The 26,340-nt window shown below is 48.8% G+C and overlaps 1 protein-coding gene across 2 annotated transcripts in view; it reads left to right on the plus strand.

Annotated features, from left to right (window-relative positions):
• Window positions 1–26,340, plus strand: part of CCDC146 (coiled-coil domain containing 146) — a 1,211,813-nt gene that overhangs the window by 814,354 nt on the left and 371,119 nt on the right. For both annotated transcript variants that reach the window (XM_086967356.1, XM_086967357.1), the window contains 3 exons: window positions 964–1,150; window positions 3,976–4,071; window positions 17,515–17,685. In XM_086967356.1, coding sequence (XP_086823482.1) covers window positions 964–1,150; window positions 3,976–4,071; window positions 17,515–17,685 — 454 coding nt within the window. The remainder of the gene's footprint in view (window positions 1–963; window positions 1,151–3,975; window positions 4,072–17,514; window positions 17,686–26,340) is intronic.

Raw genomic sequence — 26,340 nt, forward strand, 5'->3', positions numbered from 1 at the left:
AGTGGGTGTGTAAGTACTGGTATGGGTGTATCAGTGGTTTTGAGAATGGTAGTGTGGAAGTTGAAGTGGGTGTATGAAAGGTTACATGGGGGTGTGAGTGGTTGAGTCAGAGATTCTGTGGATGATGCCATCAGTGATGTCATTTGAGATGTCATCAGTGATGTCACCTCAACGTCAGAGATTATTCAAGCATGTGACTCTATGAAAGATACCAATACTGGATAACTGCACTTACAGGTAAGTAACTAATTTTCTTCTCCTTGCATTCCATGGACAGGTTTGACCCACGTAGAGTAATTGTCTTTCGTTCTGCATTTTACTTGAGAGGCAGACATATAACATAGCTTGCCAGTACATTGATAAGTTGCAGCTACTTTGGCACTACAGTGCACTGTTTTGTTGTGGTGTTTTCTTTGACTGTGGGTAGGGGTGCCAGACATGCAGCAAAAGAGAAGATACAGGTCTTTAATTTTGATAAACCTATTGTGCACGGTGGAACAGTGTGCAATGGAAGTAAGCAGAGGAACTTAAGTGGGGAAAAAGAAAGCTATGCAACGCAGGAAGATCATGTGTAAAGCAATAAAAATGTTGAGCATGAATTTCCAATATGGATCCAATGATGTTCGTTCCATGCCAGGTTTTTCGGCTATCCATGTAAATTACTGTTACATACAATTAATTAAATGTAACTCATTTGCATAGTCAGTGGCTCTCTTATAATGCTGGTTCCCATGCAGTAAATTTAAATGGATCTAATTTGCATATCTGTGGTTGTCCTTATCATTTGGCATTGATCCGGCCCACCTGGACCTTTGTTCTAAACCCCGGTTTCAGAGTATGAGCAGATTTCACGAGATACTTGTAAATGTCTATAGCTAAGAGTTACTGTAAATCATGTTCTTAATTGAAACCATTCTCAAAATGACTATCTTGAATTTTGTTTTGTTTTCGTGTAATCTACAGAGCAGCTATAGATCTTAATATTCGTCACTGTCTTATGGAGAAACATATGCAACACGAGTCCCTCACTCGTAGACAACGGGAGAAGGAAAGGGAATTGCGAAGCGTGAAGAAGCTCGAATTTCAGTTAAAGTTTGCCCAGGACGCCCTGCTGCATACACAGGCTTTCCATCAAAAACTAAAACTTGAGGTATGGCATACCCAAACATCTTTATTACATCCATATGGGTACTGAGGAGTACAACCCTTCTCGATAACTGCAGTTCTGTGAATTGTAAAGTATGATTACCAGGCACAAAATGCACCAGTAACAGAGAAAGGTTGCTCCGAGTGGATCAGTTGTTTTTATTTCCATTCCCAGTGCAAGGTGTCAAATAGAGGGCATCTGTGACTTTAAATGGAGTGAATAAAGAGATAACCGAACATCAATCATGTTCTTTAAAATGCAAAAAGTGGTCATAGTCAAATATATTAACATTGCTAAGAGAAAGAAAGTTATTGTGGTTGAGAGTGTTTGAGTTTTGTGCTCAGTGAGAAGAAGATAAGTTTAACAGCCTCACTAGGAACGTCTTAGATCTACCTCTTATTGATTATTTCATCTGTATAGAGTGCAAAAAGAGGGCCTGTTTTGTTTAGAAATAGTCAAAAAGAGTTGAGCTTCCACCCTTTACACACTTCCCTCAGTGTTCTTCAGATATCTGGTACAGGTAAGGCATGAAGGGTGTAGGCCTACTATTCTATATATAGTAAAATAAATATTGAATAAAGAAGCATGTGAGTGGGTCTAGGATTCAGGGAGGGTAAGGTCAACTGTTGAGTGGAGCTCAAAAATGTCACTATTAAATATTGTACAGGTGGTAATAGAACCAAGTGAAACTTAAGCAGTTCTATACATATAGGCTGTATGGGTGCAGTAGAAACTGGCAGGAAACGAGAGCTTCATTGCACATCTAGAGCAATTGTAGTGAGCGGCAACATTTCTTGTTGAATGTCAGTACCTAAATCAAGAGTCAGCAAGCATCTTTGCTGAGTGCTACTTCCGTGAAGCAACAGCCATCAAGTTTATTGCTTATCAAATATTACTACTTGGCCGGTGGTAATCGAGATGAGTGGGTAACTCTCAATGACATATCACATATTATAACACCTCATCTGAAGTTTAAAAAAAAAGTCGAATTGTTGGGGGATATTACAATCAAAGTAACGTTCCATGAGATCTCAGCAGATTAACACAGAGACAAATGTATAGGGATGGTGAACACTACAAATACAAACATGAATATCTTGCAGCCTCAATAGAAATGGAAATAATCTCTGAAAACGCAAAAATGTGCAGACAGTTGGGCAAGATGGAAGGCAACAAAGCTCACACAAGGCATGTAGAGAGTGAGGTGGAACTTCAGCTGCCTGATAGTGGACAGTATGCCCTAAGAGGTCCTGAGTTTAGAAGGAAGTTTTAATACCTGCCTAAATGCATCTAATGGCTAGTCAGGAGAGCGAGGAAAATGAAAATTGGATCAAACCCGCAATTGCAGTGAAGGGAACGCCTCTACCATTCCTCACCTCCTTGGATGTTGTAAAATTAAACTCATGAGAGAGAAATCAAAGTACAATAGTCAAGCTTATCCTTTTTCAAATAAGGTTAAATCTCAACTTCTGTGTTATGGTACATGTTGTTGTTTGACTTACTACTAAAATTGGTACTTTGATAATTAGTTGCACCTAACAATTGTTTTTCCTTTAAATGAATACATTTTTAAGAAGGCGAGCATGACTGTCCTGGTTTTAGTAAAATGCCATAAACGTAGGAAACTGAAATAGTTTCTAGAAGAGATAACCGTGGTACCACACTATACAGAGGTGCAAACCCAAAACTTTTAGTCTTGCTAGCTTCACTGCTGAGTTGATGCTTTGATAATTTCTTTTACCTTTCAATTTATTTTTTAATCAAAAAGGCAGGCAAGGCATTACTGGGAGAGGTGGACCCAACTGATTGCTTGCGACCCTGCGGCTCTGCCACCGGCTCCACTAGCCTGCCCAGGCACCGGCGGCCTACCCCGAAACCACGATACACGCACCTGCAGCACTGTGTAAATTCCCTCTTTGCCCCAGTTTTGTTCTAGCAGAGGTACACAAATCTCCTGACTCGTGGCCAGGGTTCGACTCTGTATGAGCAATTGCTCAACAGTGCACAGCCCATACATTTCACTATGTGTCCCGAATGGGACCGTGGTCAGGGCACTATTGTTTTATCAATAATTCTGTTTTAACAGATTGGAATGAGTAGCTGTATTCACTGCGTATCGCAAATGTACTCTCATTATTCTTGCTCGGTTGTGACTATGATAAACTGTATGAATGCCAATAAAAGCTCAATAAAGAAGAGTTAAAAAAAACGACATTGCTGGGTTTCGTAAAATGCCAGGCACGTAGGAAACTGAAACAATTAGTAGAAGAAGAGGTACTCATGGTTCCAGGGTATGCAGACATGCAAACCGTAAGCTTCCTTTGCAGCCTTTTCTGAGAAGTAATAGATGCAAATTTCACACAACCTGGTCTGTAAAGAAAAATACAATAAACAAGCCATACTGAACAGTCACCATAAAGCAAAGCACAGTGAACATCACTTGCACGGTAAGCTCCTTTTTATAAAATAAAAAAAGAGCAGGTAGTCAAATTTCTTAGACAAGCGCTTTTTACAGAACATTGTAATCACTAACATTCGCTTAACTGGCCTTTTAAAAAATAGGAGACATCTCGTATCCATCCGCCCTGACTTTTCAAGCAGACAACACACATTCAATCACAAAACTGCGTACAAAATAGATCTCATGTCTAACCTACAAAAGCATGTTCATATTAAAAATGCCAAACCTACTGGCATTGTCCAAGATCTTTTAATAGGTCCGAATGAAAAATACAATGTGGGCTGTCTTGCTGATCTCAGTAAATTATTGGCATGTAGAATGTTTTCTCTCCCTTCTCTCTACTCATCAATCCATTTTTATTGTATAGCTGGACACCTTCCCTGCAGATGATGGAGCAACAGCAGAACGGAAGAAGGAACTCCGGAAAGAAGTGGAAAGGGTTAAGCGTGAAGTGTCTCATCAAGTAAGCAGCGAGCTCTTTTTATCCATCCCACTGAACTCCAAGGAGTAGTGGCTCTGCGTGTGCCTTTGAGTAGTGCTGCCTTTCACACTGCACAGTACTTTTGGTACAATTTTTCTGAAGACTCATTTTGTATTATTTGTTTCATCTCATAAACCGGTGCCTTCTTTGTAAGTCCTCTCTCTGCTGGCATTGATCCCTTTGGGACATTAGATGTAAATGGTTCCTCATTGCGAATGGGGAATTATTTCACAGAGGAATCCACGTTTTTATAGCTTAATTTTACTTTAACGTTTTTTTTTTGTGGTAATTTATTGGTGTTCTGGAATTATGTATTATGAAAACACCGTTGTTATGAAAAATATCTGTCATGAAAAAAACAACTTACATCAACAAGGAGTTTTTTGACCAATACTATGCAGTTCGGATACCAGAACGAATTTCAGGCCTGATTAATGAACAGACTGGTGGCAAAAGTTGCGCGCCGCCTTTGGGGCCCATCGGGAGACTGGGAGGGGAAGACCGACCGTAGACAATATAAGGTGTGATAAAGGCCGCTTTATTGGGAACAGGTGCATCTTAACACAATACCACATCCTTGGCCTTTGCTGTACAAAACTAGTCCTAACTAAAAATTCACATACCTGACCAAAACCCCCACCCCACCCCTAAAATGTTCCCCCGCAAACAACATTTACATAATTATCAACTACCCAGACGCCTGCCTCAAGTGTTTAAACACTTGCCATATGTACACTCCCTCCCTTCTGTCCAGGAAACCTCATTCCTCCTACCCTACCCCCCCCCCCTTAAAGTAGGAAAAGCGCCACCCCAAGAACATTTCACCAGCACCTGCCCCAGCGACATCAAACCCCAGCCAACCTAACCAAAGAGCGCACCTGCTCCCAACAAAACCCCTCCTGAAACAAACCCCCAGGACCAAAACCCCCGCTCACCCTACCTACACACCCATGCCACCATAGGGCGGGCGGGCGGGACAAAAACTCTCCTGCCTACAACTCAGCTGCTGGGTCACTGTCCCTAAAATGGTGGACAGCGACCCAACATGGCCGGTTATATACCCCCCAGCCCAAAAGTAGCCCAAGGCAGCCCAAAATCCTCCTGAGAAGCCCAACCAGCCCAAACCTACCTTCCTGTCCCCTGTCATTCCCGTCCCCCCCACCCCCTTCCTCCCGGGGCCCCAAAATTCCCCGGGGGGGCGAGCCTCCTTCCGGTCGGCACCCCCCGCAAAGCCCCATTGGGGCCCATCGGGAGACGGGGATGGGAAAGACCGACCGGAGACAATATAAGGTATGATAAAGGCTGCTTTATTGGGAACAGGTGCATCTTAACACAATACCACATTGTAGTGAAGGAGGTCCACTCAGGAAGGTTGTGTTTCAAGATGCTTTATTCATAAAGATGACAAGTTGTAAGATACAGGACATCATGTTGTTAAGTGGTAGATCAGAGCCCCACCAGGAGCTGCCTGTCAGCTGCTCAGCCCATGACCAACTGTCCCTGCCTCACTCAGTCCCAACATTCTGAGGCATCATCAGTCTCCAACATTCTAATGAGACAGGGCGCAGGCACTGGCAGAGCAGGGCTGGTATTACACCTACAGTGTAATATGCAGGATACTACATATCCCCTTTCGTTCGAACAGAAGCATTAAACCAATACGAGAACAACAACTGAAGAGAGAGAACCAAGGAGGAGATAACAAGGAAGAATAGCAGAGGAAACAGAAACAACGACAAAGAAAGGTGTAAGCAAAGCAGCGTGAAGAGACGGGTGGAAGAAAATGAGGAGGAGGAAGAGAAGAGTAAAGCGGAAACCGATAGAGATAAAACCGACTCACAAACATAGAAAAGATGAGAGAAAGACGAGTAATCAGAAAAAGGAAACAACATGGGGCAGAAGAACTCACACGCACCATGGACCAATCCCCAAACGCACCAACTGGCCAGGTAAGCAGGAAGGGAAGAAAGTACAAGGCACAACGGAGAATGAACACCAGCCTACACACAGACACAGGAAAGTAGGGTAGCAGGTTCCCTCCAGAACAGGAAAGAAAAGAATGAAAATAGGAACAAAGGAAGGCTGGAGATAAAAGACGACAACAAGAAGTGTGGATCCAGAAACCAGGGATGACAAAGAGAATGACACCACGAGGAAAGCTGGACGAATAGAAAAACAGAGAAAAGGCAAAGTAGATACATACAGTATGACTACAACTTCCCTCTGTTTCCAATAAACATAATAAATACAACGTAAATGTAGTATAGCGTTATTTAAAACAGCAAAATTGCAAAATGTAAATAGACAATAACAGTCAGAGGGACTACAACCATGACCGTCCTCTACTCCTCTGCAAGAATGTGAGGAGCATAGTAAATGGGACTGAAACCCAAGTGAAGCCCTATGTAGGGTGATCATGTAAATGTAAATGGGAATGTAACCCATAACACACCCTGTGTGAGAGTGAAAATTCAAATGGGACTATGACCCATCATACGCCCTGTGTAAGGGTAAAAATTTAAATGTAAATGGTACCGTAACCCATAATAAGCCCTGTGTGAGGGTGCAAATGTAAATGGGACTGTGACCCATAATAAGCCCTGTGTGAGGGTAAAATGAAAATGGGACTGTGACCCATAATAAGCCCTATGTGAGGGTAAAATGTAAATATACATGGGACTGTAACCCATAACACTGTTCCCTGTGTGAGGATACTCGTGTAAAAATAGGAAAGGCAGTGACCCTAGCTGCAGTGCCCTTGTAGGGCTAAAATTTGTAAGTTACCTAAGTAGGCAAATGTATATGGGCAAATGGGGCTATAACCCATTCCCATCCCTTTATAGGGTAAAATTGTAAACATATGTAGGCAAATGTATATGGGCAAATGGGGCTATAACCCATTCCCATCCCTTTGTAGGGTAAAAATTGTAACCTATGTAGGCAAATGTATATGGGCAAATGGGGCTATAACCCATTCCCATCCCTATGTAGGGTGTAAAATATAGTGTTTTAATACCTGAAAATTAGCACTAAGTTCTCCCTATGTAGGGAAATGAAAAGAGTGTGGTATACACAAGTTAAATGAACATTGAACCCCTAAAAATGTGTGCTCAAAATTCCTAAACACATTATGTCAGCAATGAAAAATAATGTGCCATCATGTTATATGGTTTTGTTTGTAAGCGCTTGAAGCTAGATCAGTCCCATCGGAGCTTGCACATTGTAAATACAGTGACTCGGCACAAATAAACTAATACAAATGTAGACGTTGTGTTATAGGATTAACAACCAACAATAATGGTGCACGTTTCTTCTGCCCTGGGCTGCTCTCCTGTATGCACATCATGTACGCATACAACATTTGTTAGGTCTAGCGTTATTCAAGACCTTTTGATTTTAATAAAATGGTATGTATAATGCACTTACCGAGGCTTTCAGTCAGCCCTCTTTAGCCATTGATCTGTTCTTGTGTCATTCCCATTTTACTTCCATCCACTACAGCATACACGAGTCAGCCCACTTAAGACATGGCTAACTTCCCTGTGAGAGAAAGTATTCTACTCTTTCAGAAGAAGCATATCCACATGTAAAGTAGTTCCTGCCTGAGGTTTAGCTCTAAATTAGAATATTGGCAGGGGCTATCTGTGCAAGGAAATAATCAAGATCATTGTAGTAGTTGGAAACTACGACATTTTCTCTTTTATGGCTATCCTTCTACTTTGAGAAAACAGACATTTATGTAAAAAAAAAAAAAAATGTCCTGCATTGCATAAAATATATACCTGTGAAATTTCCACTGGATGCACTGGCACTAAACAATTTATAAACAATAAAGAAAATAGGTGTGAGAGTCACCATCGTCCCGTTATACTAACTGGAAAGTCACAGGCATAATAAAATGTAACCGTGTGTTAAACATTTTTTTCTTTTCTCTTTGAATGTGCCAGAATAAGAACAGCACTCTTAGAAAAGTCCCCATGTACTATTAGCGATTTCGAAAAGGAAAACAGCTCAAAGTCAAATTCTTACTTTTGGCACCCAAAACTAGACAGGAGTAGTTGCATTTCAAAAGCCATTATTTGATGCTTCGACGTGAAGCAAAGAGGCTTAGCAAAACGTCTGCGCCGATATTTTTCCTAAACCATGGCAACTAACTGACAATGTTTAAAAACCTCTAAAGCACAGATGGCTGGAAATGTGCTTATAAACAGTAGACAGACTAACACCAGGAAAATGTCGCTGCAGAACTAAGTTAGCCTGAAGTGAAAGAATGTCTGAAATTGGGCACACGGAGTGTAAGTATGTGTGCTCCAAACAGAAAGTTACCAGCTCGTTTCACCTCAATGAATCAGTGGCGGTGGACAGAGGCTGGATGCTGCCAATACTGAACATGCAGTAGGAGTCCACGAATATTGAGAAATACGAATCGCCTAGTCCGTCAGTATTTCTCCCATAGGGCTGCCTGTTTTTCTCAGTGTCCTCCGATTATCACCAAAGCGGATGCGCATTTCAGGAAGGAGACTAACGCAAGATGGTGGTGCAAAAAGAGACGCAGTGCCGGGTGGCTAACAGCACGCAGAGGCACCAAAAAGGAGTTACAGAAGCAAGTCAAGAAATGACGTAACAGTAGGCTCCTGAGAAAAGTCCGCGCGGCTCTGCTGAGGTAAGTGAGCAGCGCGCGAAAAAGAATAACAAACGTTTTTTTTTTTACAGTTAAACAGCCGCTGAGCAGGCTGAATACAATGATGAGGAGAAAAACAAACTGTAGAGAAGCTCACCTCAGCATTTCTTCTCGGTGGCAATGTCAGAAAAGGCGTAAAGAGCGCTGTGGATGCATGTGTGTAACAGACACACAGTTACTAGAAGAGGCAGTTAAACAGTCGGAAAAGGTGTACCTGGAAGGGAAGGCAAACCCAGGTCAGCGTGATGACATGTGGGCATACCTCTCTTGAAAACAGCATGAAGAGTCCATAGAGTCAATCGCTTTGTATGCAAACTTCCTCTAGGCAAACAGCACATGTACATTCCCCCAGCACAGTAACACTGCAGGCGAAGGGTGAGAGCAGCGTGATGTAGATGCTGGAAATGTAAAAATGTCATTGTGGAGGTAGCCACCTTAGCAAAATGACGTGAAGAAAACCTACACAGAACACTGGAGAAACACCTTTCAAAAGTCAGCAGCATGTGCACAAGATCACACACCGCAGGCAGCGACATGACTGAATACATGACGCTATGTAGTTGTTATTCCACGGGATCAGGAAATACACCAACTGACAAAGATGAAATTTTCACCTGTGAGGTGGCTGTGCTGGAAGGCACAGGCTGTGGAAGTAACATTAAAGTCCAGAATGCGTAGAGAAGATCAAAGCACGCCTGGGCTAGGGCTGGCCGGTGGTGAGGCCACTGGTGGGGCTAAAAAGGCGTAATATTTTGTGCTTACTTGTTTCTTGTTGTCTTCTTTCTCTTTTCTTTGAAGTTTTTGTTTCTTCCATGCAGGTGTCTTCATTGTACTGTGTAGAAAACAGATCTTTCTTCTTCGTAGTTAATTCCTTCTTGTGGTTACCTCTTCTTCTGAAAATTGTGGTAGTTGCCACTGTGGTTTCTTTATTTTGCGCCAACTCCAGGTCCACTTTTAAATCAGGTACCTGAGATTTGCTTGTAGCTGTAGCTGTAGTTGTAGGTTCTTCGTCACCTCGTCGCCAAAATATGTAGTGAAGGAGGTCCACTCAGGAAGGTTGTGTTTCAAGATGCTTTATTCATAAAGATGACAAGTTGTAAGATACAGGACATCATGTTGTTAAGTGGTAGATCAGAGCCCCACCAGGAGCTGCCTGTCAGCTGCTCAGCCCATGACCAACTGTCCCTGCCTCACTCAGTCCCAACATTCTGAGGCATCATCAGTCTCCAACATTCTAATGAGACAGGGCGCAGGCACTGGCAGAGCAGGGCTGGTATTACACCTACAGTGTAATATGCAGGATACTACACACATCCTTGGCCTTTGCCATACAAAACTAGTCCTAACTAAATATACACATACCTGACCAAAACCCCCACCCCCTCCCCTAAAATGTTCCCCCGCAAACAACATATACATAATTACCAACTACCCAAACGCCTGCCTCAACTGTTTAAACACTTGCCATATGTACACTCCCTCCCCTCTGTCCAGGAAACCTCCTTCCTCCTATCCTACCTCCCCCTTACACTAGGAAAAGCGCCACTCGAAAGCCCCATACGGCTTTTAACCCACCCCAGGGCCCCTGCACCTTTGGATACCTGCGCACCCCAACGGCCCGATCCACTGTCTCCTTCAGCTGCACAATATAAAGCTCCATCCCCATATTGTGACAAATGCACGCCATCCTCCCTGAAAAAGTACACAGCCCCATACCTCAGTTCCGGGTGCTCCATCCTACCCAAACCTTCTTTCTCACAGAAAGCCCGCATTTCCCTGTTAATTTTCCTCCGTGTCCTGTCGATAGCTGCAGGCCTCTCTGCCCCTTTCCAGCCCCGTCTAGGGATGAATTCGACCAAATAACATTACACCCCGCCCACTGCCTCCGAATTTCTAGTAAATCCTTCTTCATCTGTTTCACTAGAGCCAGTCCCTTACACTGCACCAAGTTGTTTTCTCCCAAGTGGATGACTACCACATCCGGACAGACCCCCCCGCACAATATTGTTTAAGGCCGGCACTAACTCGTTCCAACGCATGCCCCCTTTTCCCCTCCAATGACACCTGAACAACTGTTCATCTAGCTCCAAATTGAGGTTCCTGTGTTTCTCCCATTCGGCCCTCTCCACTCTCTTAACAAAGGAATAGCCCACCACGTAAATGCTCATCGCTGCAGCATTAGGCCCCGCCACCGCACCTGCAAAGATACATATGTAAGCAATGGGCCAAACATGTCCACCTCACTCCACTCCTACCCCCTGCATCCTGACGTACGTCCTATAACAGTCTGATTTCCAGCGTCCCAACCGTTTGATCTCCTCCTTACCCCAACCCCTTCGCACCGCCTCCGTCGCCGCACCAATGCGAAAGGAAAGCGTCCCGAATTCCTTCGGGTCCTCACCCATAGACCGTAGGGCGTGCTGCAGGACCCACAGCAGCTGAGCCGCCGTCACCCGACCGGCCTCTCCCCTTCCATATACCTCTGCACCGTCCCGCGACTGCCCTCCCGCCAGCCGTCTCCCCCACTCCGCCGGACACACCACCTCTGACCCCCGAGGACCCATCACCACCCATGTACCCTCCCCACGCTGATCAGTCTTCGACCTTCGCAAACGCACCGCCACCTCCCGGCCACGCAACTCCACCTCCCCCCACCTCACTCCCAGCCCTCCTCGCAACCCCACCAACTCCGACACCCGAAAAGAACCAAAAAACATCCACGACATCAGTGTTGAAAACAAGACCGTCTCTGCCTGATCCCTGCACACCCCCGGTAGGTGGCGCACCAAGCCTTCCAGCATCACCTCCGTAATAGGACGTCGCTGTTGCGCCCGCGCCCCTTTCTCCCTCTCCCAACCCTCCAAAAGACGCCCCCCCAACTCTCCCGTCGAAGGCGCATAACCCCACCAGAGCTTCCCCATGAACGCCACCCCTGCCAACTTCCCCGCGATGGTCACCCTCGCCAGCCCCTTGTCCATCAGACCGAGCATGTACCGCACCACCTGCTCCTACCGACGCCACCTGTCACGTTGCCTTACCGCTCCAAAACGTAGAAACTCCAGCCAAGCCTGCCCGTATGCCTTCCACGTGGACGCCGCCAGAGACGCCTTCACCAACTGAACGACTCGCGCTCTCCCACCAACCACAGCACCTCCGGCACCTGCGTCTTGACCGCGTCCGCCTACGTGGCTAGCCCATGGAACCTCTGCCACTGTGAACGAGACAAAGCATCCACAATGTCATTGTCCACCCCGGCACATGCTGAGCTTGAAAAAGAATGTCATGCTCCAAGCACTTCAACACGAAAATGAGCATCAACTTCAGCACTTGTGGCTCCCTCGCGGACTGCTGATTCACCACCTGCACCACCGACATATTATCCACCCTGAACAAGACTCGCTTGTGCGCCAGGTCCCGCGCCCACACGGTCACAGCCACCACCAACGGGAAAAGCTCCAGGAACGCAATACTCCTTCCCCCCCGCCTGCCAATGAGCCGGCCACTGCTCCGCGCACCATCTCCCCGCCCAGTAGAGACCGAAGCCGCCGACTCCCGCCGTGTCGTGACGTCCCACTCCCAGTCCTCCGGCGGCGCCATGGGCACCCCATTGAAACGCCCCAGAAAAACCAGCCACATGCTCAAGTCCTCTTTTGATCCCGCCGACAGGCGTACGTGATGGTGTGGTAACGTCAGACCGGACAATGCCAGCCCCAGCCAACGGCAAAACGTCCACCCCGCCCGCACGACACAGCACGCATAATTCAATTGCCCAAGCAACACCTGCACCTCCTGCACCGCCACCTTACGCCTGGCCAACATGCCCCTCACCAATTTCGTCATCTCCGACCGCTTTTCCTCCGGTAGGCGTGCTTCCATGGCCGCTGAGTCGAGCTCTATACCGAGAAAGGACAGCACCGTGCTGGGACCCTGAGTCTTCTCCGGCGCCAAGGGAACGCCCAGGTAACCCATCAAGTCCATAAAACTGTCCAGCTGCTGCTGGCAGTCCGTCGAACCGGGCCGACCCACCAGGAAGAAGTAGTCCAGATAGTGCGTCACCGCCTCAGAGCCTGTGCGCCAGGAAAAAGCCCACTGCAAGAAGGAGCTGAACCTCTCAAACAATGCACACGACACGGAGCACCCCATGGGAAGCGCTCTATCCACAAAACTGGATCCCCAGCAACTGGTGATCCGCCGGATGAACCGGCAACAACCTAAACGCAGATTTTACATCACATTTTGCCATGAGTGCACCCCGCCCCGCCGCCGTCACCAACCTCCTCGCCACGTCCACGGACGAGTACGACACCGACGCCAAATCCGGCGAGATATAATCGTTCACCGACGTGCCCTCCGGCCATGACAGATGCTGAATCAGTCAAAACTGACCGGGCTCCTTTTTCGGGGCCACTCCAATCGGTGAAATGATCAAGCCCGGCAGGAGCGGCTCCCGAAAGGGACCCACCATCCTCCCTTCCTTCACCTCCTTGAAAAGCTTCTCCCGGACGATACCTCTGTGCGCGGTCACGGACTTCAGATTCTCAGCCCACCGAGCGATCCGCGGACCCTCGTACCCCAACCGAAAACCCTCTCTGAAACCCCGACGCAGCACGGCCGCATCGTCCGCCCGCGGATAAGCCGCCAAGAGAGGTTCGAGCCTGTCCAACCTAACCGGTGTACGAGCCTTTTCTCATGGCACCGCCCCCCCCCTGCCGCCCCCTCTCCCCCCAGCGGGAGCTGCCGCCGGCTGCTGCCCCTGTGCGGGCCCTCCCCCGACCCCCCAGCAGCGCACCACTGGGTGTTTACTCCCGCACTTGGAGCATTCGTGCCGAAAACGGCACACTTGCCTGAAACATGACCCTTTATTGAAGTCCCAGCAGGCCCCGACGCTGGTCGGACTCGCGGTGTCCCCCGACCCCACCCCTCCGCGGGTGGGACGGGCCGAAAAGGGGGGCGGCACCAGAAGCCCACTGGCCGTGTAGATGGTGCGGCCAAACTTCGCCCCACTCATTGTCTGCTGATACAAGTCCGCATCCAGTTCCCCTCACTTCGCTTCTGGATCCGACGCCATGCGCGCCCGGAACTCCTCGTCGTAATGCGACCGCGCATAACCTCCGTACGTCACTTGTGCCCGCCGCACCACATCCATATATTTGAACAAGGCGAACGACCTGTCCGGATACTTTTCGCAGTAGACACTGGCGTATATCAGGAAGGCAGCCGACCAATTCTCAATGGTCACTGGCACCTTGGGGCGCCTAGCCAACTCATGCTCTTCCTCCTTCGAACTCTCCTTGGCCATCAATTCCCTGTGAAGCAACTTCAAAATCTCCACATACTCCCCCTTCCAAATCTTCTACTTAGTTGCCAGTGACAAATGTGCCCCCAGTGGTTTCGCCACCCCTATATAATGCAGCTTCCTGACTGGAACATTACAACTCTCCTTCGCCCCCACGCCAGTGGCCGCCGCCCCTCCGGACTTCGCCGCATTCCCCATCCCAGTGCTCACCGACGCCGCATCCCCCGCCGCCCCCTCCATCCCCTCCATTCCCGTACACACCCCGCAACCATCACATACCTGCCCTTCACCTGTCTCACTAAATCCCCCCCTCAGTATCCGTGCCCACAGACTCCCGGCCTCCCTGAGGCGTGCCCAAGCCACTCCCTCCGGCATCCGTACCCACAGACACCCGGCCTCCATGAGGCCCGCCCAAGCCACTCCCCAACCGTGTACCGGCCTTACCTGGCGTCAAGGCTGGCGTCCGCACCTGATCCCGCCGCCTAACCAGTTCCGCTGGGGGGGCCGTCTCTCGCGGCACCGTCTGACGGGGGCGTACCTGCAAAATACTTACAACAGCATTACTCATTTCCTCCTCCCCCTCCCGAAGCTCCCCTTCCTCCTCCGACTCCATCTCCCTGCATCCTCCTCCATCCCCCCACTGCCTCGTCTGGCCACCTCCTGTGCTCACCCTGCTCAAACCCGCCGGGTCCCTGCACGCCATTATCAACGCCCCCAAGTTCACGCTCTCCCGCCTCTCACTCTCTGCTTGGTAATCCGCATAGCCTGAAACATTTGCGGCAATCCCCGTTCCCCGGCGGCCGTCTCGACCCATGGGGGGTGGGGGGGGCAGCGGAGACCTATGGCCCTGCCATCCGCTTTCCTCACGTGCATGGTCCTTCGGTGGAGCGCAACCGCCCGTACAAGGCAGAGCCGGCCCATCCTCTCGGTGGGTTGGAGCCGCATGCTGCTCACCCCCTGCCAACTGCTTCTGCCAAGAAAAAAGCGGGGAAGTCCAGCATGTCGAGGAAAACTCACCCCCCTCGCCCCCCCAACCTCCTGGTGCGCCCCTCCCCCAGGCCGCTAAATGCCCTCCCCGTCGCGCCGGCCATCCCCCCACCCCCCTTCCAACCTCCCCCACCCCCCACCCCCCACGCCCACATCCCCCTGTGTCTACTCCCCACCCCCCACATGCCCCACACCCCGCGAAACCCCCCGCTACCCCCCACCGCCCCTACACCCTCATGACTCCACTCTCCGTACCCCCCCTCCCTACCCCCCTCCGCCACCCCTTTCCGCCCCCGCCCCCCACGACAACTCGCCTCTCCCCTGCCCCCCATCCACTCTCGCCTTTACACCCCCACCCCCATCCACCTTCGCCCCCCGTGGCGACACCGGCCTGATGGGCCCCACCGCGCCCCCTCCGACGATGACCCCCAGTCTAGATCGCTCTCCTCTCCTGCCCCTCCCTCCACCTCTGATTCTTCAATCAGCAACGGAGAGCCACCGCCCCTCCAGCTGGCCCTCAGCCCCAGCCCCCCCGTCCGCATCCTGGGCCGACCCCCCTCCCCCCACCTCCCCACTTCCCACACCCTGAAAGCCAGTCATCCCCCTGTTACCCCCTCCACCGAGCACACCCCCCTCCTGCACCACGGGCTCCTGACCCCCTCCCCCCCTGCCAACACCTGCAACCGGGCACTCCTCCTCTTCTTTCTGGCACCCCCCCACCCTCACCCCACTGACAGCCCCCTTTGATCCCCTTTGAGTGCCTTCCTCCAGTGCCACGGCTGCCTCTATCTCGCAGCACCCCCTCGCCCCCGCCCCCTCCACGAACACCAGCGGCCCCTTCCGCGCTCCTCCTCGCTTCTTCGCTGATCCTTTTCCCCGTTTCGGCGCCCCAGCCACCTGCCGACGGCCGCCGCTCGTCACTCCGCCTCCCTTCCCCGCCCCCTCCTCCCTCCACGCCCGTGACCTCGGCGGCTCACAGGCCCCAACCACCGCCGCGGCGCCATCTGCAGCGCGCCGCGGCGGCCTTACCCGCACATCGCCTCGAAGCAGGTCCATCCTGCCAGCTTCCCCCAGGAGGCGCAGAGCCTCCCGCATTCGGGGATCGGAAAGCGCCTTCTCCGCCATGCCGCCCGTCAGGTAATGCCGCTCCAGCCTGTCCGGTTCCGCACACCGAAATTATCCGCTGCAAGCAGGCACTCGATCGCAACCACTGCTCGCAACCTCCGCCGCTAGAAGCCCTCCGAACTCCCTAAACTGCAACACAAACCCCCAAACTACAAAAACTCTCCTGTCTACAACTCGACTGCTGGGTCACTGTCCCTAAAATGGTGGACAGCGACCCAACATGGCCGGTCATATACCCCCCCAGCCCAAAAGTAGTCCAAGGCAGCCCAAAATCCTCCCGAGAAGCCCAACCAGCCCAAACCTACCTTCCTGTCCCCTTTCATTCCCGTCCCCCCCTCTTCCTCCCAGGGCCCCAAAATTCCCCGGAGGGGCGAGCCTCCCTCCGGTTGGCCAACCCCCGCAAAGCCCCATTTTGGCACCAGTCTGTCGTGTAATAAAATCTCCAGTCACAAGAGGTCACAGAATGACCTGTCTAATTAATATTAGTTAAGCACATCACTATTTGCAGTCACCTATGATTGGCAGTTGTGGTCACAAACCATTGATGCATCTCGGTGCAATGCGCTAGGGAATACCTCTTACCTCATTGCAATTTGGGATGAGTCGGTAAATCCATTTTGCAATTCATGGAGGCTTTTACTTAATCGCAAAATGGGTTTAGTAAATAGAAAAAATCCATTTTGCTATTGGAAGCCCAGTGATTTTGAGAATGACAGAGTTTGCAACAGCAAAGTGGCATTGTACATCTGACCTATTTTCTTTCTCTTCTCAGTGGAGAAATGTCATGTCACTGTTGTAGATGGTTGTTTGAGGACTAGCTAAGAAAGTGCCCACTCTGCAGTCCAGGCAGAAGATATTGGGCAATTAAGAGATGCTTCTACACACAGATTGCAAATTCTAAATCGAGATGTCATGCTGAGCCATGACAGGTGTGAGTAGTTCACCCTGTACTGTTTCTTCGGTACGTTCTTGAATTGAGTTTAGATTTTCCCTCAAGAAAAGCTGGCCAGTAGTACAGTATATGAAGAAATAAAAATATGACTGGATCAGCTGCTCGCACCTGACGTGAGACGCATTATGACATTAATCTAGATCCTTTTTGTAAGGGGTAAACTGTGCTTGATGAATCCAGAGTGGGATAGGTGTGCAAGAAACTTTTGCTCCAAGTGCTTTGATGGAAGGTGTCTGTATGTAGTTGTGGGAGGTGATAAAATGACACTCTTGTTTGCCGAAAATCGAAGAGTTTCTTCAGATTTTCAGCAAGTTTTGGTTTTCATGTTTTGTTGTATGTTTTGAAGCATTTGGTCAGTATCCCTGTGGTTTGTTTGTAAAACAGCACACCCTCACAGAGGTGGAAATCCACATGGTGGAGCAGTGTATTGCAGAAGAAGAAAAGCTTGTCAAGGAGCAAGATGAGTGTCGGGAGGAGGTGGTTAATCTGACACGCCTAGCTCAGATCAAGGCTGTCGAGAGGGAACAAAAGTCAAGAGATAACAAGAAAGCGCAGGTAAGAGGACCACAAAGGTTCAATGTTTTCTAAGTTGGTCATTGACGAAAGTGCTGGGAACAATGATTAATCTGTGCTTTTTTCAATTCTGTATTGATGAAATGCATAGTACAGCTGCCATGTTTATCCTCATGATCTACTCCATCTTTCCGATGTGGTTAGGAATTTTATGCGGCGAGCAGACTCCAGAGTGTGCTTTCTAAAGAATGCTGATTACAAACTTGAAATGGAGACTATACACGTGTGTCCTTTTGCCCATCAACCCTTACCTCTTTCTTCATAAGCCACCAACAAACGTGGATATTTGTCTTTATTGCACATGCTTAAGTATTGCTTTTCAAAGAACGCAGTTTCACGCTAATGGTAATTTTTATCTCGTTTAACATACTTAAATCCAGTTTTATTGGAGGACTGCACTGACCTTTAATTTCCTGCCAACAAATAGGCACAGGGACAGCGTTCGACTTAAACAAAAGTAAGAGCCTGTTTCTGTTGTGTAAACTAAGAATTCTGTAATTTATCAACTGCACAGGTGACAGCAGCATGTTTAAAGGATAAAGTGCCAATTTTATTGCTGTTTTGTACTAACAGACTTTTTGAGGCCTTGAGTGCCGTCACTATTACTTTTATAGACGTTTCAAGAGAGAGAGAGGACTAGATAGCTAGTCCTTGTCCCCGTGGGATTATATGTATCAACAAAGAAGACTAGCTATATATGACTTTATGGGTTAGACTCTGACTAGTTTTGTCAGTTGGCACCTTGTAGGTGTGTTCATAAAGCCCTCACCCACCAACCTAGTTGGTGGCATGCTTCATCATCTGGCCCACCTAGTAACACCTAATGTGTCCCGGGTGTGCTACAACGCCTGATTACAGCGGAGCTGGTATATTACTGAGAGTGCAGTGTTGGGGTTTAGTGAAGTGACAGTTAAAACGGCTTGGCGGAGGTCCCAGTACTCGAGGGTAAATTAAACTTTAATAACTGGGCAGCCGTCAGCGGTTAAAATAAGGCAAGGGGATGTTTGGTGGTGAGTTACGACCTCCTACATCCATTATTGGTCGACATGTTTCAGCCAGTGCCTTAGGATTAATCTGGCTTTCCTCAGGACCTATTAAAAGAGTGCTGGTGCAAGTTTAAAAAGGTGGATTAGTGTAACACAGACTATGTGTTACACTCGCTAAGGTGTTTTTGAAGGTGTGTGAGAGGGGGTTCCCTTCTCATGCATACCTACACATACAACATATAGGACACAGACAAAACATGTAGGTAGAAAGAGTCACTTGGCATGTTGCTAAAGTCAAACACACAGATAAAGGCCGAGACTTAAAGTGCAAGGTGGGTAGACTAAAGCCGGCCAAAGTGTAACGGTGCTGGTGGTACCGTTAAGGTGGTTATTGTTTTATAATTAGGTGTCGTGAGGCTAGAACACGGGAACAGAATGTCGCAGATTGCTGAGCTACACAAGAAATTACAAAAGACTGGATCTGGACCCAACCAACAAACTACGAACAACCATCCAAGCACTGGTTTAGAGTGCTAGTGAGGCAGAACACATCTCCAAACAGGAAGCAGAATACTTGTGCCCACAAAAAGTTAGAGTTCCATACTTCTATACGGTACCCTAGGTACACAAAGGCATAATTCCCCCTCCTGGCAGGCCTATTGTGTCCGGCATCAACTCCCTTCTTGAGCCCCTATCACGATACTCTGATTACTTCCTTAATCCTCTAGTGCCACAAACCCCCACCTACATTAAGGATACAAAGCACCTTTTGCATGTGATCAACAACGTTCCCTTTGATACCAACACCCAACTATTGGTTGGATTAGACATTGAAAGCCTTTACACCAGCCTCCCACAGGATGCCACTCTGCAGGTACTCTGCAGACACCCTGGCCGCATCATACACCCAGGGATTTCGTTCTACAATGCGCATCGCTCGCACGTAAAGAGAACTATTATGAATATGACGGATCCTTCTACCTCCAGACGAATGGAACTTCCATAGGCAGCGTTTTTGCCCCCAGTGTTGCGGGGCTGAACGTCCATCATTTTGAACGAACACACATTGCAGCCAACACCAACCCCTTTGCGAACCACATCCTCCAATGGCGTCTATATATAGACGACATCCTCATGATCTGGCAGGCGTCCCAACTAAACCTGGAGAAATTCCTTACATGGCTGAATAACGGAGACCCTTACCTAAAATTCACGAGCACCTTTAGCGCTAGCCAACTCGCCTTCCTAGACCTAGACATTACGGTCAAAGAAGGCGCGCTAATCACCACCACGTACTACAAACCAACTGCCAGGAACTCCCTACTCCACTACACGAGCTTTCATCCTCGCCCCCTCAGGAAAAACCTCCCCTATGGGCAATTTTTACGAATACGCAGGAATTGTAGCCATATTGCAGACTACAAAGACAATCCTCCGAACTGGCCAAAAAACTCGAGGAACGCGGCTACCCAAAAGCCATCATTTCCAAAACCATGAAAAGAGCTCGGAACCAGAATAGGGATGCTCTCCTTGAAACCACGGAAAAGGAACACCAAGAACAGCTTACCTGTATAACTACATACAACACAGCCTCAAATGAGATGGCTAAACTGATCCGTAAGAACTGGAAGATCACAAACTCGGGCCAAAGAAAGTGGGACACACCCAGGTTTGCTTACAAATGGTCCAGCAACCTAAAGGACCAACTACTGTCTACCCGCCCGAGAACACAGATCAGATCACAACCCAATACAGTTATCAGCACTTGGTGCCTTCCTAAGGTCACCGGCCACTACCCTTGCAATGACTGCAGTCTGTGTAATCTCACTAGACACACTAAAATCTTAGAACTTGAACCTAACAAAGTCTGGACGCAACGCAGTCACACTAACTGCAATTCACGCAATGCGGTATACCTACTCACATGCACCTGTGGTCTCCGTTACATAGGTATGACCACACGCAAAATACGCACTAGAATAACGGAACACAGAAGCACCATCAGGTGCAAAAATAATATCAGTAAATTGACCAACCATTTCATTACCCATCATCACACCCCAAATGACCTAACTTGGACCGTAATTGAGCAGTTGCCTGAAAGTGCGGTGAACAATTACAAAAAAATGCTTAATAACGAGCAGCGGTGGATCTACCGCCTCTCCTTACAAACTGAAGGGTTAAACGATGCGATTCCTTGGAATTCCATTACATTCTAACAATGCCAGATGGGTAACTGTCCCGAAGCCCAACTTACACCGTTCACGCATTGCCAACCATGCATGCTCTTGCATAGACCATCTCTTCCCACATGCACGATTTCACGGATGCGCTAAACTAGATCCATAGCATCTGCTACCGCGCATGCGCTGTCACGCATGCATAGACCTGCTCTAGGAGACTCGAATCACGCATGCGCTAAACCAAACCCATAGCGTTTGCAACCGCGCGTGCGCCTACCACACGCTCCACGCCCGGGGAAGTCTTTCTACCCTTACTCCCCCATCCAGGTGACAATCATTACCGCGCATATATAAATGGGCTGACAACCAACGCCCAGTTCACCGGAGAGTGAAGACGATGCCACAGGTACACGGCAGGCTCTGATCAGAAAGGCTGTGAGTATGACGATCCCTGAACAGAAACCCTGGGTAAGCGCTTTTTCCTCCCTACAGGTCTCCTAACCCCCAGTGGCCAACTATTTTTCCCCACAGGGTCAACCCCTTGTCACTTCAATCCGGAAGCATTGGCTGCTAATTCACAGCGTAAGAACAACTCCTTACGCTTTCTCACACTGTATAATAATCATGTTTTTGTGTGTGATCCCCGTGTTCTAGCCTCACCACTCCTAATTAGAAAACGATAATCACCCTAACGGTACCACCAGCACCGTTACACTTTGGCCGACTTTAGTCTACCCACCTTGCACTTTAAGTCTCTGCCTTTATCCGTGTGTTTGACTTTAGCAACATGCCAAGTGACTCTTTCTACCTACATGTTTTGTCTGTGTCCTATATGTTGTATGTGTAGGCATGCATGAGAAGGGAATCCCCCTCTCAGACCTAGAAAAACACCTTAGCGAGTGTAACACATAGTCTGTATTACACTAATCCACCTTTTTAAACTTGCACCAGCACTCTTTTAATAGGTCCTGAGGAAAGCCAAATGAATCCTAAGGCACTGGCTGAAACATGTCGACCAATAATGGATGTAGGAGGTCGTAACTCACCACCAAACATCCCCTTGCCTTATTTTAACCGCTGATGGCGGCCCAGTTATTAAAGTTTAATTTACCCTTGGGTACTGGGACCTCCGCCAAGCCGTTTTAACTGTCACTTCACAAAACCCCAACACTGCACTCTCAATAATATACCAGCTCCGCTGTAATCAGGCGTTGTAGCACACCTGGGACACATTTGGTGTTACTGGGTGGGCCCGATGATGAAGCATGCCACCAACCAGGTTGGTGGGTGAGGGCTTCATGAACACACCTACAAGGTGCCAACTGTCAAAACTAGTCAGAGTCTAACCCATGAAGTCATATATAGCTAGCTTTCTTTGTTGATACATACTATTACTTTTATTTTATTTATTTGTTTACATATTATTCAAACAAGAAACTGTTGTCGCCTGCAAAAAAAATTTAAATGAAAATTGCCCAACTAATATACGCATGTCATAAACATAAATTGTTAAAGAGACATAGGACCAGATTATGATCTTGGTGGACATGGCTACTCCGTCACAAAGGAGATGGTTATCCCATCCGCCATATTACAGTTTAATTGTATGCTATGGTACTTGTAATATGATGGACGGGATATCCGTCATGATTGTGATGGAGTATCTCATCCGCCAAGATCGTAATCGGGCCCGTAGCATCTGATTTATATTATGGCGGACGGCCCATCTCCCATATGGAGGTGTTGTTGGCCAGATTTAAAAATTACAACTAAGCTAGTAGTCATTTATAAAGCAATTGCAACAGTCCTGTGCACACATCCAAATTAAAACTAAACAGTGTATGCTTAATCCAAACACATTTAGGACAATATTCGCAGTAGGTTTCTTGGTTCCTTTAATGTGTTACAGCACAAACAACCGCCAGCCGACACATGTTTCGTCAGAGAAACAGCGGAAATCACGCAAATTGTCACTGGAAAACATATATTGTGCGAAGGTGTGCAGCATGACACCATAGTCAAGTAGTGCTCAATGAACAAAAAACAGGGTGCCACCACGAACACCAGGGACCAAACAAATCAGTGAAATACATAGGATGCATATTCATGCAAGTGTCACCTCAAAACGTCCAAGAGTGGCAAGAATTGAGAAACCAATGGGCAGCAGCCCCAATTGGAATGGAAAAGTACCATACCTAAAGTCAAGGTAGACGGTATGTGGAATCTAAACAATAAGAGAAATAAGGGAGGGTCGCGGGGTAAAGAAAAGGACATTGTAAAAGAGAATCAATGTGTATTCAATAGCTTGCAAAGGACAATGAATGACAAGGGTCAAAGTTGATTAGGAAGGACTTACCCCCGAACCGGTGATTATTCCAACCCGGTTGGGTTGGGAAAGAAGGTACTGGTCTAGTGTATTATCTCAATGAAGTTACAAACACTGGAAGGAAAAAGGAGGGGTAAAGAGGGGTAAATAAGAGTGGACCTAATGAAGCACCATGTTACTATTTGAAGTCAGCATGTAGCCATACCTGTACGTTGATACTACAGACTGTGTAGACTATAATAGAGAAAAAAGAAAAAGAGAAAAAGACCCAGTAAGGACGGAGCCTCGAGTAACAGGGCATTTGATCACATGTCAAAACTAGGTTAGTAGGATGGAGTGAAAAGGGGGTGGGGGGTTAGGAATTGGGGGGTAAATAGAAAGGACGCTCACCGGGATGACAGTGATACTTCAAAACCGGCATCCACGCTGGAGAGGTGGAGTAAGATAAAAAGTACTGGTAACTTTGGGAGAAGCATAAAAGATACAGTGAGTCTCACAGTTGCTCACACTATGGTACTACACTTCAATGTGCCAGACATTTCAGGTAGAAGCCTCACCTTTGGTAAGTATTGCGACACTCTACCGCCAGTACGAGGTCAAAAGGGAACAATAATCCCAACAGCAAGTATACCTAAGTGAGATGAGAAGCAAATTCGTCCGGCAGATACCAAAATACGAAGTTAATGTAAAACATCACCAAAAACCCAGTGCCCGGGGCGGCGTGGCTAGCAGCCGAGCAAGATGGCTGCTTAGTGAAGGAGCTCCGAGGACGACGTAGCCTTTCAAGTTAATCCAGCCATTTATCCGTCACATGAATGCACTCCAAGGGCCTGAGCTGAGGTCTGGGACCGAGCGGCGGCTGTAGGCGAGACTCCGGTCGAAATCGGACACCGGGTGCCAGCGCTAGCCGAAAGTGACCTGTGGCGGCCTACCACTCACGTGGAGACCGGGGCCTGGATTATCCCGGGACCGCGGATCGAGGCAGGAAGGCGGCGGATCAGGGCCAGTGGCGAAACAGGCGCAGTGAGCGCCCCTAGCAACGACGAGAGGAGACACGACCTGGACACACTCTATAGGCCTGGTAGCTACCAGCTCCGCGGGGGCATCAGCGAGTGGAGCAGCGACGGCAAGGTGAGGCCTGGTGGCAAGGACAGAGCCGGGGACTCAATTTCTTAAATGCCACAACTACTGCCGAACTCTGGGGCGTGGGGGCCCAAGACTTTGCGGAGTCCGTGAGGGCAGAAATTGCAGCTGGAAGGAGTTCACGTAGCACCGCCCCCCCCCCCCCCACTCCCTTTTTTGATTGCCAATCAATGCGGCAAAACTTGGCACAATAATAGACACTGAGAGCCCATGTGACCGGTTAGCACAGTGCTCGCAAGGTGCGTGCTATCTGGAGGTGAGCTGGTGGTGCAGGCTGGTGGTTGAGAGTTGAAATAGACGCAGGAGCAGGACGATAAGCACCAATCAATCAATCAATCAATGACACTTATAGAGCGCGCTACATACCCGTAGGGTCTCAAGGCGCTTGGGGGAGGGGGGGTGCCGCTACTGCTCGAACAGCCAGGTCTTCAGCTTCTTCCTGAAGGAGAGGTGGTCTTGGGTCAGGCGCAGGTCGGTCGGGAGGGAGTTCCAGGTCTTGGCGGCCAGGTAGGAGAAGGACCTTCCTCCTGTGGTCGCTCTTCGGATGCGGGGGACGGCTGCGAGGGCGTGGTTGGCTGATCGGAGGTGGCGTTTGGGAGCGTAGAAGTTGATCCGGCTGTTGAGGTAGCTCGGGCCTTGGTCGTGTAGGGCTTTGTGTGCGTGGGTGAGGAGGCGGAAGGTGATTCTTTTGTTGACGGGGAGCCAGTGAAGGTCTCTCAGATGTCCGGAGATGTGGCTGGTTCGTGGGATGTCGAGGATGAGTCTGGCTGAGGCGTTCTGGATCCGCTGGAGTCTCTTCTGGAGCTTGGCGGTGGTACCGACGCACATCACAGCTCTTGCACGCCCAGACATTCCGCATTAGAACTGGCACCATTGCATGTAAAGCCGTACATGACCAGTGGACCACGGAAACCGCAAGCCCGAGAGAAACAATAGCACTGAGCAGTGACATAACCGGACAACCGTCGGCGACACCATGGCGGGTAGGGGCCCACGGTCCCAAAATACACAATCCAAATTAGACAAGTACGTGTATGGCGAAGGTTTTCCACCACTTTCAGAGGGACGAAACTCCTCAGGCAAAGCGGCAGAGGGCGAAGGGCCGAAAAAGGTGACGCTAGAGGATATCATGGCGGCCCTTTCCAGTGTCGAAACTACAGTAGGGTCGATCTCCACTGACGTCACCCTACTAAGAGCGGACTTCCAGAAAATGGCGGACAGAGTCACAGAAGTCGAGCAAGTCACCAAAACCTTAGTGACTGACACAACGGCACTGAAAAAAGCGATGTCCTGACTCGAGACGGAAAACAAGCTACCGGCGGAGATGCTCGATGACCAGGAAGTTTGGATTATGTTTTTCTTTGTTCTAGTTTGTAACAGCACTGATGGCAGGGCAGACTATCGACTGACCGGCAGGTCTCCACATGATTTAGGTAGGCAGCAGTTCACGTTATCTACACAATGCACCCATGGCAACACACACCCCAACTGAACGTACCCAGGACATGGTCCAAGAAGCACAAGTAACCCCCCTCGTGATAGTAACGTGGAATGTCCACGGACAGGGAGACAAGATTAAGAGGGGACTGGTACTGCAGGCCCTGAAACGCCAAGGCCCCGCATTAGCACTCTTGCAGGAAACGCACCTCACGGGCACAGCATGTAAGGCATTAGACAGATAGGGGTATAGGATAGTAGTACACTCAGAGTTCTCGTCGGGTTCCAGGGGAACGGGCATCCTGGTGCGGAAAAATTCTCCCTTCATAGTCCTCCAAACTAAGAAAGACGACCAGGGAAGATTTGCAGCACTGCAGGGTGAATGGGAAGGTAGGCTTATTAACGTGATATCGGTATACATTCCCCTAGCGCTTCACGCAGTGGCGCTCCCAACACTCAGCGACTTTCTCCTTACACTGCCAGAGGGGGACCTTATTATCGGGGGGACTTCAATGCCACAATGGACGCCACCATAGACAAATATCCAATTAAGACACAGGCG

This window comes from Lissotriton vulgaris, chromosome 1_1, assembly GCF_964263255.1.
Source record: "Lissotriton vulgaris chromosome 1_1, aLisVul1.2, whole genome shotgun sequence".
In the NCBI taxonomy this organism is placed as follows: Eukaryota; Metazoa; Chordata; class Amphibia; order Caudata; family Salamandridae; genus Lissotriton; species Lissotriton vulgaris.